Raw genomic sequence first — 12,117 nt, forward strand, 5'->3', positions numbered from 1 at the left:
TGTTATAAAAAGATTTGAATATGTAAGCAAATATAGTCCTTATTTTTTTTTTTTTTTAAAGATTTTATTTATTTATTTGAGAGAGAGAGAATGAGAGACAGAGAGCATGAGAGGGAAGAGGGTCAGAGGGAGAAGCAGACTCCCCGCTGAGCAGGGAGCCCGATGCGGGACTCGATCCCGGGACTCCAGGATCATGACCTGAGCCGAAGGCAGTCGCTTAACCAACTGAGCCACCCAGGCGCCCAAATATAGTCCTTATTGATGGAGTTTTACACTGTGAATTTATTCACTATATAAACAATGTTGCAGTGAACATAATAGTATAAATATCTTATAAAAATATATTCAAGAGGGCTCCTAAAAGAATTGCTGTTGAAATATATATTTTTAATTTTTTAAGTAATCTCTAAACCCAACATGGGGCTCAAACTCATGACCCCAAGATCAAGAGTTACATACTCTTCTGACTGAGCCAGCCAGTAAATATATAAATATTTAAAATATTTATAGATCCTGGGGCACCTGGATGGCTCAGTTAAGTGACGACTCTTGATTTCAGCTCAGGTCATGACCTCAGGGTCGTGAGATCAAACCCCATGGGGCGGAGTCTGCCTCTCTCCTTCTCCCTCTGCCCCTCCCCCCATGCACGTGGGCACATTCTCTCAAATATTTTTAAAAAGATAAAATATTTATAGATCCCACCAAATTTTCTTCCAATATCTTTATTTATTATCCCTTCAATAGTGTAATTGTGCCTGTTCTTCTTCATCCCCACCCATATTGGCTGTTATAAATACTTTTGATTTTTGTCAATAGACATAGCTAATACTACTTTAACTTTGTTCAGTTTTCAATTGGGCTGTTTGCTTCTTACCAATGTCTAGGTACTGTCTTTTTTTAGATAGATGAGAGAGAGCAAGCTTGGGGGGTTGGTGGGGAGAGGCAGAGAGGGAGAGAGAGAAAATCTTAAGCAGGCTCCACGCCCAGTGTGGAGCCCGACACAGGGCTTGATCTCAGGACTCTGAGATCATGACCTGAGCTAAAATCAAGAGTTGGACGCTTAACTGACTGAGCCACCCAGGCACTCCTTATTTCTAGGTACTTTTTACTTGTAGATGGTATTCCTTTCTGTTATATGTTACAAAGAGGTAATGTTTCCTTCATCACTAAAGGTTCAACTCAACTAACTCCCTTCTTTGAGATTCTTGCTGACAGCTCCAGTCCACACTGCTCTCTTTGATGACCCACAGCACTGAGCAGACAGGGCCCCACAGTCATCCCATTCTGTCTAATTGGATTTTATTGTTCTTTAAACTGATATTCCTCTATCTTCTCCCCTCTTTTCTCTTTCTCTCCTCCCCAGTCACCAACACAAAGACTCAAAGTAGTTTTAGGGCCTACTATACTTCAGATTTGTGCTTCTAATATACAGATGCTCAAATGTTACTGATGATGATTAGAGCATACGCCCCTTTGCATTCCAGCTTCGATGGCAGGAGTTACTCTTCCAACTCCTTTTCCACTACCAAATGCCTTACAGGGCTAGATAGAAAACAGAATGGGCAATGTAGTTCCATGGAAGAAAAATGAGAAGCGATGGCAACTGTTATCGACTGGAGAATACAACCACCTAAAAGCGGAATTGTTACTCAGTTCCAGCAAGTTGTCAAGTAGGAATATAAGCTCCATGATGATAGCTTCTCCATTTTTTAAGAGCTAAGATCTGCATTTTATGTTAAACATGCCTTTTATTTTATTTTTTTATGGCATAAGTGGGATTCAGCCACTTTTTTTTTTTTTAAGATTTTACTTATTTGAGAGAGAGAGAGCACACAAGTAGGCAGAGTGGCAGGCAGAGCGAGAAGCAGGCTCCCGGCTGAGCAGAGAGCCCGATGTGGGGCTTGATCCCAGGACTCCGGAGAGATCCGTCGGTGAGATTTGAAGGCAGACGCTCAACCGACCGAGCCACCCAGGAGCCCCTGTTAAACATGCCTTTTAAATGTCAGGCCAACGTTGTGTGTTTGCTGGGTTGTAGCATGCTGAGGTCAGACTCTGCATCTGTCTGGCATATAAGAGAGGCACTCAATGTTTATTTTCCCATTTGTTTTCTTCCTTCTACTAGACTGAATGAAACATCCAGATCAACTACTGAAAGATAAAGGCACTTACATAATGGCTAGTAATTAGTTGTTCTAATGTGTTATTTCTACCCCTCAAACCAGACTAAGTAACATGAAAGAAGAGATCCTATTATTCATCACATCAGATTATATTATTCATTCACACAGGAATTGGCACATGGAGAGGTCTTAGAAAAACTTGTCAGTCATGTGTTGAACCAATGACTGAATAAATGAAGACCTGATTAGTAACCAATTTACATTCAGATTGTGAATTTACTTTTAAAATTAAACGTTCATGTAATCAGTTCAGTACTTGGCACACTGACCCAAGATGTAGGACAGAAGAACATCCCTTAACCCCACTCTTTATTTTACTATCAGTCAATATTTAATATTGGTGGAACATGATGGGTGAGGATGTTTGGCATCTCACCATGAAAATATCACAGTTTTTTTTGTTTGTTTGTTTCCCCAAAGAGTTTATTTGAGCAGACCTGGAGACAGGGAGGCTCTGCATTTAAAAGAAGGTGTTGGGCCTCTTGGTGGTGAAGCGTGGCTTGTGCTGACGACGCAGGACCCGGTGGGGCAGCGGGAACTTGATCTTGGAGTCGTGGAACTGCTCGACGGCTGGTCGGCGGCACTTGCTGGCTGCAATCTCCTCCACCTTCCCGATCTGGATGGAGTGAGCCCGGGCACGGTGTCGGGGGCCCATGTCTCTGGAGCACTGGGTGACGGCGCCCGCAGTGGTCAGGTCCCGGTACTCCCGGTACATGTTGTGGGTGCCGCTGCGCGAGTCATAGCGCAGCCAGATGCCGAAGTTCTTCACCCGCAAGGGGGATTTCTCGAACACCTGTCCACAGTAGACAATTTCCCCCGAAGACTTCATCTTTTTCAGCTGAGACACAAAGTACCAGAAGCGGGACTTGGCGACGACGTGATTAGGTGCAAAGATTCTCATGCAATACAGGGGCGGAGTGCGACATTTGGGGGTGGGCAGGCAGCGCCCCACCACCTTGTACTCTCGCAGTGTTCCCGAAGCCTTCATGGCGCACTCTCCGCTCTCGCCGCCACACGAGAAAGCAAGATCACAGCTCTTCACAGCACTTATGTCCAAACCCACAGCTGCCTGGCTCTCAACGTCAGTCTTAGCCAAAGATAATCCCCGAGTTTTATACCTCCTGGCCCACACTTCCGCTGTTCAGGACTTCTTCCCAAGATCTCTCTGGGTGCTAGTTTCTACAGGGCCATTCTCTGGGGATAGGTGGTTTGGGGTCTCAGTGGTGGGCACCGCCTTGCTCCTTCCTCCTCTGCAGCTCCTCCCCCCGCCTTGCCTGCTGTTCGCGCATGCAGTCCCTGAAGGCCTGTACCTGTGGCTGACACTGTCGCCAGTCCTGGTGCTGGGCCATGCACTCTTGTACTGCATAATGGGAAGCCGCACAGCCAGAACGGGAGATCAGCTGGTCCAGCGGGTCCTCTTCCTCATCTTCCTTCTTCACCTGTCGGGCCCAGGTATGGCCTTGAGTTGACATCTTTGGGAGTCTCTAGAACATCAATGGAGGCAAGGTTAGAGTAGGGATGTGATTATGAGGTTCCACTATTATAAATAATACTGACCAAACTGCACTGTTATAGCCTATTTATACATTTGTCTCCCGTTGGAGACTATAAGCTTAATTGAGAACAGATACTGGGCCTGACTCACCTTGGTGCCATTGGCAGTAGGCCTGGCAAGAGAATAGACCTGCAAAATGGTTTGAACTCAATGGAATGACATAAAGTATATGAGAATGTTTATCACAGCACTAAATAAGCTTGAGTGGATTCTGCTAATGGAATTTGAATTAGGTGAGATGTTACCTTTTTGGAGCAGCTGTCTTGGATCCACCCCAAAAGAATTAATTTCTCTTCTTTTCTCCTACTAGCCTTTTCCTATGGTTGGAAAAGAACACAGTTTAACACTTGGGAGAGTACCCAAATATGGGTAGGGTTTGACATATAGGAGAAATAGAGAGTTCAGTGTGGCTGTAGCACAGAGTATGCATGGGCCAGGGCAAGAGATGAGTCTGTGAGGTGAGAGTGCTTAATGTGAGGTGGATTTGCCCAGACTGTCTTTCCAAGATCCTCTGCTTCAGAGCACCCAGCAGAAAGGAGCCTACAGAAAGAACTTGAGAAAGGTTTGAAGGGAAATAACCTCAGCATTTACACATATTTCACCATGACAGGCTTTAAAGGAACTAGCACCCTTTAATGCCTTTCCTGTGTCTCTCTGGTTCATTCAACAAAGGATCATTGAGTACCTATCATGTATGAGGTACTACACTAGAGGATACAGGAGTGACCAAGACTGATTTAGTTCCTGCCTTAATGGTGTACAGTCTAGATAATAAACAGATTACAATGCAGTGTGCACAGATACCTAAGACTGGGAACACATTGGAGGAATACCTAATCCAGACATGGCAGGAACAGGTGGGGAAGGCTTCCTGGAGGAAGTGATTTCTAAACTGAGACTTGAAGGATGAATAGGAGTTAGCCAGAGATGGGGAGAAGGAATATTTCCAGTCAATGGAAGAGCAGGGGCACAGGTTGAGGCAGGATTTGACTCAGGAAAGGAACTGAAAGTTCTGTATGACTGGACAATAGCGTATGAAGAGAACTGTAAAACAAATGAAACTGGCGCTCTGAGAAAGTATCTAATCATAGCAAGGTCTTGTTGGCCACGTTAAGCAATAGGGAAATTACAAGGATTTAAGGACTCCATACCCTTACCCAAAACTTGGAGGCGGTATAACCTAAGGAAAGAGGGGGTAAATAGGCTTTGAAAAGAGACCGGGATTGGAAACCTAGTTTTGTCACTGACTCACTGGGTGACCTTAAGAAAATCACTTCATAATCTCTCTTGAAAAACAGAGATAGTGTCTACCTCACAAGATTGTTGAAGGCTAAAAGAGATAAGGCACGTAAGAAGCCTGGCACGTCCAAAGAGTTCAATACATGAGTTTTTATTACTGTACAGAAAAAGTGCCCTGGATTCTAAGCCAAGAGATCCAGATTCGAATCCCAGTACCACATCTTACCATACAATCTTTCTAGCTTCCTCCTTAATAATATTTAACTCACAGATTTAATGTAACGATTAATATGATACTGAGCGAGAAGTGCATGGACGACAACAGGGCTCAGTAAATGCCACGGTACTCTTTCCCCACCACATCCCGGCTTCAGTCTTCCCTAGAGTAAAAAGAGGAAGACCCATGCTTGGAGATCAGGGCAAGCTATACGGTCGGCAGCTGGCCTGGACTAGGAAGGCATGCGAAAGCAGGGAAATTCAACTGTCCAAGTCATCGCAGCTACTCTCCCACTTTAACGAGAGGACGCATGCGCGCACGTGGCAGCCAGCCGCAGTCCCGCTGTGCCCGCTACGCTTTACCGCGCAAGGACGCGGTACGCAGTGCTCACCGAACAGCTCGGACGCGCGTTCCAGCACGTCGGCGTCCGTTTTGCAGGCACTTAGAACTCTTCCGACCCTCCGGCCGAAAACCAGCCTCCGGTGGGGAGCGGTGAGCGCGGAAGTGGGAGGAGAGGAACCCGTCACGCGTATTCATTGGTGGCCTCTCAGTATAGAGCCCGCCCCCCAGTCCCTGTCGCGGCCCCTTTGACGACCCACTTCCAGCAAAGAGCGGAAGAGGCGGGCAGGTGGAGGAGGGGCTAAGATGGCGGCGCCTTTGAGGATTCAGAGCGACTGGGCTCAAGCCCTCAGGTGAATGAAGGCCCAGAACTGGGACGGAGGAGGGTAACGCATGTTGTCTTTGCGTTGAGAGCTGTACCCAGTTCAGGATAGGGATTACCTTCATCATTTGTTGAGGGATTACTGGATGTAGCAAACCCACATGGTCATTGGTTTTCATACTCTGCAGAGCTGTCCCGAGGCCAAGGCAACATATATGGCTGTGATCCCAGTGTCAGAGCTAGGATCAATGAGTTGGAGAAAGACAGGAAAACTCGGAGGCAGGAAGACTCTTGGCCGATAAGTCACAGCCATTTAGCAAATATTTACTGATCGTTAGTTATTTGCAAAGGTCCTAGTACTCAGCCACCTCCACGTTGTCTTTGAGTTTATGATGAAATCTTTATATACTCCTTGGACCCCTAGTGCTGTGTTAGACATATTGGACAATTCTATTCAGGAAACAATGTAACACCCACTATGTCCAGGCTGTATGCGTGTGCAGTATGAGTAATTAAATTTAAAGGGTGGCTCCTGCCTTCAAGAAGCCGACAGCTTAATTGGGGATGCACAGCAAACCATTCATTTAACATTTATTGATCACATACTGTGCAAGTTATTACTCTGCACCAGGATGAGTACAGCAGTGCCGTGAATGTCAGCTGTTATTACTAATAAGGGTTTTTCAAATTGAAACCATGGTGAAGATGAAAACATAGCTTTCTGCAATTAAGAAAATTACGCTTTACTATGTGAGCTAAAATAAAATACACATTACTACAAAACAGAATGTGTGATAAGTAATAAAGGAAGAACACTGACATTTACTGAGGGCCACCAGGTGCCTAGGAGAGAATGCAGGAGAGGAATCAGAGGAAGTAACTTGTCCAAGATTTTGCAGCCAATAAGTGGTAGCTATTGTCAACCTAAATCTTTGTCTTTTTTTTTTAAAGATTTTATTTATTTATTTGAGAGAGAGAGCATGAGCAGGGGGAGAGGGAGAGGGAGAAGCAGGCTCCCCACTGAGCAGGGAGCCTGATGCAGGGCTCGATCCCAGGATCCCGGGTTCATGACCTTAGCCAAAGGCAGATGCTTAACCGACTGAGCCACACAGGTGCCCCTAAATCTTTCTGTCTTAAAAGTGTAGGTCTTTTTCACTATAACCTACAAATGTTAGAGTGATGAAATAAGGATTTGGATGATTGGGGAGGTGCATTCTAAAACATGTAAAAAGTCAGCGTGAGCTGGTAGAATGCGGACATTGTGTACTCGTCCCATGTTTCAGTTCCTGCTTTCCAGATAGCTAGGTGACCTTGGGCAAGTCACTTTTTTCTGAGCTTCAGTTTTATCTTTAACATGGGGATAATAAAGGGCATTTTGTTAAATTGTGAGGATTAATGATACCATTTGCAAAGTGCCTAGCACAGGGCTTTGCTTACAATAATCCCAACAAATATCTAAATATAAAGTATTCGTGATTTTTCAAAGCTGTGTAGCTTATAAGTGAATAGTGAACTCGAAATATTTGAATATTCATTTAACCAATAGACATCTATGCATTAAACACTTAATCCATGAATATTTCTTTAATAAATAAAACTTGTCTTATAATAATCTATGCCTGGATGAGATATTAGACTGGATCATACGTAAGTACAGTCCAAACTGAAAATTATATGATCTTTCTCCCTTGCACCAGTGGCATCCTTTTCAGCATTGAATGAGCCTAATTAGTCTTTTGTCTCTCTTCATAGGAAGGATGAAGGGGAAGCCTGGCTGAGTTGTCACCCCCCAGGTAACGTCCATATGCCCAAACTGATATGCCTTCCCTTTAGAGATAGGGGATTTACTACCCTTAGAAGAGAGCTTCATACTTTCTCTTGGCTCAAACTCCTTGCACAATGCTCATAATCTTCAAATGTTCTTGACCAGTTTATGTGTAGGATATCTTATTTAGCCCCCATCACTGCAAAAGCAGTGTTCTCCTTAAGCAAATTTTTTAGATTACTGAAGCTTAACTCTTTGCTATGTATTATATGTATATACTGTGGATAAATGCATATATGCATGTTGATCTTCATCTTTCATCCTGGAAGAATTTCATTTCACAGTCAGGAAAACTGAGTTTAGATCACTTTAGTAGCTTTTTTTTTTTTTTTTAAGATTTATTTATTTAGAGAGAGAGAGTGGGGGGCAGGAGCAGAGGGAGAGGGAGAGAAACTCAAGCAGACTCTGCGCTGAGTTCGGAGCACGTCGTGGGGCTCCATCTCACGACCCTGAGATCACGACCCTGAGATCATGACCTGAGCCGAAATCAAGAGTTGGGAGCTTAACTACACCACCCAGGCACCCCTCTAGTAACTTTCTCACAAATGCTATAATTTTAAATATTTGTGCCTAGTTTTTAGCTCTTGCGCATATTCCCTCCCAAATTAGGTTCACCCAGGCTAGGGCTTTTTCCACTTCACCTTACTTTATACAAGTACCTTCTTTTCTTTCATGAACCAATTTCCTACCATCTATACAAGTGCCTGAATTGAGTCTTCAAGGAGAACAATGTTAAATTCTTATTATTTTCTTGAGACATGCTTCTTTTGTGCTATGTAGGGAAACCAACTTTATATGGCAGCCTAACTTGTCAAGGAATTGGCCAGGATGGCATCCCAGAAGTTACAGCTTCAGAAGGATTTATTGTGAATGAGATAAACAAGGTAGGTTTTTATGTCTTTTAAATGACACTGGGTCCAAAACTGGGGTAGTACCCATGTATCTATTTTAAATATTTATACTATTATTTATATATCTGTGTCATCTTTATTTTGTTTGTATAGTAATCACAATTTTTACTGCCTTTGGATGTCAAGAGTTTTTTTTTCTTCTGTGGTTACATATACTTTGAGATACTTTTAGTTGCATTTACTTGTTCTTCCCTTATATCAGCGCTGTCCAATAGATAAATAATGTAAGCCACATATGTATTTAAAATTTTCTAAGAGCCACATAAAAAAGGTAAAAAGAAATGGGTGAAATTAATTTTAATAATATATTTTATTTAATCCAATAAATCTAAAATATTATTTCAACTTGTAATTAATATTAAAAATTATTAGTGAGATATTGTACATTCCTTTTTTCTTATTGAGTTTTTGAGATCCCATGTATATTTTACATTTACCACACATCTCAATTCAGACTCTAATTTTTTATTGAAAATATTTGATAAATGTATTTAGGTTGTATAAATTTACAGTTAAGAACATAGATTCAGGGCGCCTGGGTGGCTCAGTTGGTTAAGCGGCTGCCTTCGGCTCAGGTCATGATCCTGGAGTCCCAGGATCGAGTCCCGCATCGGGCTCCCTGCTCGGCAGGGAGTCTGCTTCTCCCTCTGACCCTCCTCCCTCTCATGCTCTCTGTCTCTCATTCTCTCTCAAATAAATAAATAAAATCTTAAAAAAAAAAAAAAAAAAAAGAACATAGATTCACATACCCAGGTAGTTCCAAATATACTTAAAAAGTTTTCCAAAAACTGAGGCAAGTATCAGTTTTTAAATTAAACTTTAAATAAGATAAAAAATGCAGTTCTTCATATGCGCTGGCTGTATTTCAAATGCTCAGTAACCTCATGTGGCCAGTATTTACCATATTGGACAGCAAAGCCTTTATAATGTATCTGGCTAGGCCTTGATGAAGACCTACATTAATAGTACTTAATAGTTTTTCTCATTGGTCTTTGAGGTGAATAGATAGCCAAACTAAGTATTGCAGAATCCATGATCTGACTTTCCTTACTCATTCTGCAGTCAGTATGCTCTGGTCAGTGAGATGTAATTAAATTTTTTTTTAGTTGTGAAATATTACAGGTGTACTGATAAGAATAAATGATACTTTGTTTTTTACATAAGACTTTAAATGTTCATTTATTGTCCTGTGTGCAAGGTAATAGGCTATATGTTATTATATATATTTTGCAGTTGTTTTTCATAAACAGCTATGGTATAGTAGAAACTGTCAGAAGATCTGAGTTCAAGTTGTAGTTAACTCTGACACTAGTAATATGATTTTGGACAAAGAACTTAGTTCTCTGAGCCTCAGTTTCCTCATCTGTAAAACGGCGATGATACTCTACCTATAGACTGATTTAACAGCAAGTGAGACTGCATATGAATGAAACTGTAAAATCTTACAAAAGTGAGTTGTTGTTCATCATAATAATCCTGTGGGATTGGCATTTTAAATTTCCATTTTGCATGTAAGCAAACAGACTCAGAGAGGTTTATTAACCCTAATAGTCAAAGCTAGTTAGACTGTATACCAGAATTGAAACTAGTTCTATAAACTTCCAAATATGAACACTACCTTGCAAGCCTACATTTTTCCCAGGTGTTTTACCAGTATCCATCTACAGCCTCAGTGCTGAATTCCTTTCTTCCCTTCATATGTAGGCCCTGATACAGTCCTTATCTCTTCCAACATCGTTGCTAATTTCTGCCTTGTACCTGCTGGGTCAGACAGTAAGTGCTTATGGTTGAGCATTTATTTGTTTCCTAATTGCCATGAGGCACTTTGCTATTTGATGTTGCTGCATTGTTCTGTTGAACAGTAGATTATGCTTAAATACCTAATCCTGGAGGATAAAAAAGTTTGACTTTAAATTTTATCTTAGTGTGGAATGCCCACGCTCCTCCTCCGACCCCCCGCCCTGAATTTTATGTTTTGATATCTCCTGCAGCTTTTCACTAAAATATTTTCAATAATAGCATGATTCTCTACTGCTGATATTGGAAGGTAGTTCAACATTTCTCTTCCTCCATAGTTTGTTTATAGATTAAAGGTTGATTTGCTCAATTGATAAGCAGGAAAAAACTACTAATTCTTCAAATCTTTCACATAATTAGTCCCAAAGAAATGAAGTCTTCTGAGAACAAACCCAATTCTTACGGACGCCTGAACACTAAGTTCTTGGAGTTCCCTGAATCCTTGCTGGTAGGAATATTTAAGCCAGGAGAGTTTAGCTGACACTTTTAGTTTTGGGTACAGGAGGCAATTCCAAATCCAGGTCAACTCCCTTGCAGCTGTATGGATTTTCTCATGGGGTTTGAAGTGAAAACTCATTTAATGAAAAGCCTGCAGGCAGCCACATATGGATATGCTGGCTAAGAAAGTATTGTTTATGTAGACAGATATTCTAATCGTCTTTTTAAAGGAGTAGAAGACTTGTAATAAGAGCATTTTGATTTTTAGTGATGAGAATGTTATTACTTTGAAATTGTTCTTTCTAAAGAACTGTGAGGACCTGTGTTTGCTGTATGTATTTTAGTCTTAGAAAGAGGTTTAGAAAATCTTGACTTTTAAAGACATTTTCATTGTTCAGCAGAATTTCCAGAAACTTTGAAGTACTGCTGCAGAAGGGATAACAGGTTAGGGGCCATTTGCTGAGTGTAGCTCCTCAGCTCCCTATAGGAGATGCACACTTAGGTGGTGGTGTTGGTATTCAGCCAGTTGGATTAAAGGACTATCATATTGCAAGAATCCCTGAAGGGTTTACTAAGCCTTTTATGCCTCTATACATGCTACCTTGAAACACCAACATACTTAATCTTAAATGGTTACAAAGGCTGCCTTATGCAGGTCATGTCACCTGAACCTAACATGTTTTTCTAGATATAATTTGAATGTCACCATTCAACTATGTCACCAGTGTTTCTTGCTACAATAGTGGAAAGATATGTTATAATGACTAGCAAAACACGTGGGGAATTAATACAGCTGTGGGGCTCTGAGCAGTCTATGAACATGGATGATCAGTTTAAGTCCTAGGTAGGAATGGGCACTGCAAGCCTGATCACGGCCTACAGATTGTATAAGTGTACCATAATTCACCAGTTTTCTCTGGTAACTATAGATGTCAGTAGTCTAACATTTTTTCCTAAAAGTTCCTATAGGCAGTAAGTTAGCTTTTAGACTAGTCTTTTAGGTGCTAGACTTGGAGTCTGGTGCTGTTTCCTCCTATCTGTTAATCCTGTTTCTTGCCCCACTGCTAACTGAGAGTACTGGTATTAGATTTTCTTTTAAAAATTAATGCTCTCATATTTGTCATTTGTATCTTCCTGTTGGTTCACCTTCTATGGGAGTTCACTTCGATATAAAAAGATAAGGGCAGCAAAGCAATACCAAATTACATTGCAGCTCTTTGCAGTAAAAGGGCTGCTAATCTACAGGGGAGTGGTAGTGTGAGCTGGCAAAGGAGGATTAGAGAGGGTACATTTG

At 41.8% G+C, this 12,117-nt stretch overlaps 3 protein-coding genes across 7 annotated transcripts in view; 1 reads left to right on the forward strand and 2 right to left on the reverse strand.

The window, feature by feature from the left end:
• Positions 1-2,588: 2,588 nt before the first annotated feature.
• On the reverse strand, positions 2,589-3,202 carry LOC116646361 (60S ribosomal protein L18a-like). Its single transcript, XM_032427006.1, has one exon. It carries the CDS (start codon positions 3,166-3,168, stop codon positions 2,641-2,643), a length of 528 nt encoding a protein of 175 aa, XP_032282897.1. The 5' UTR covers positions 3,169-3,202; the 3' UTR covers positions 2,589-2,640.
• Positions 3,203-3,378: 176 nt separating this feature from the next.
• On the reverse strand, positions 3,379-5,672 carry LOC116646362 (cytochrome c oxidase assembly factor 4 homolog, mitochondrial). The gene is made up of 2 exons (XM_032427008.1): positions 5,583-5,672; positions 3,379-3,664 (listed from the first exon to the last, which is right to left on the reverse strand). Exon 2 carries the CDS (start codon positions 3,650-3,652, stop codon positions 3,398-3,400), a length of 255 nt encoding a protein of 84 aa, XP_032282899.1. The 5' UTR covers positions 3,653-3,664; positions 5,583-5,672; the 3' UTR covers positions 3,379-3,397.
• Positions 5,673-5,763: 91 nt separating this feature from the next.
• The window catches only part of PAAF1 (proteasomal ATPase associated factor 1), a 43,358-nt gene continuing 37,004 nt past the window's right edge, over positions 5,764-12,117 (forward strand). For 2 of the 5 annotated variants that reach the window (XM_032426999.1, XM_032427000.1), the window contains exons 1-3: positions 5,764-5,883; positions 7,605-7,645; positions 8,458-8,561. In XM_032426999.1, coding sequence (XP_032282890.1) covers positions 5,837-5,883; positions 7,605-7,645; positions 8,458-8,561 — 192 coding nt within the window. In that variant the 5' untranslated portion in view covers positions 5,764-5,836. Of the gene's footprint in view, positions 5,884-7,604; positions 7,646-8,457; positions 8,562-12,117 lie in introns of those variants that run through there. The other 3 variants (XM_032427003.1, XM_032427002.1, XM_032427001.1) reach the window with 3 other exon arrangements.

Source organism: Phoca vitulina, unplaced genomic scaffold (assembly GCF_004348235.1).
Source record: "Phoca vitulina isolate PV1807 unplaced genomic scaffold, GSC_HSeal_1.0 scaffold36, whole genome shotgun sequence".
NCBI lineage: Eukaryota > Metazoa > Chordata > Mammalia > Carnivora > Phocidae > Phoca > Phoca vitulina.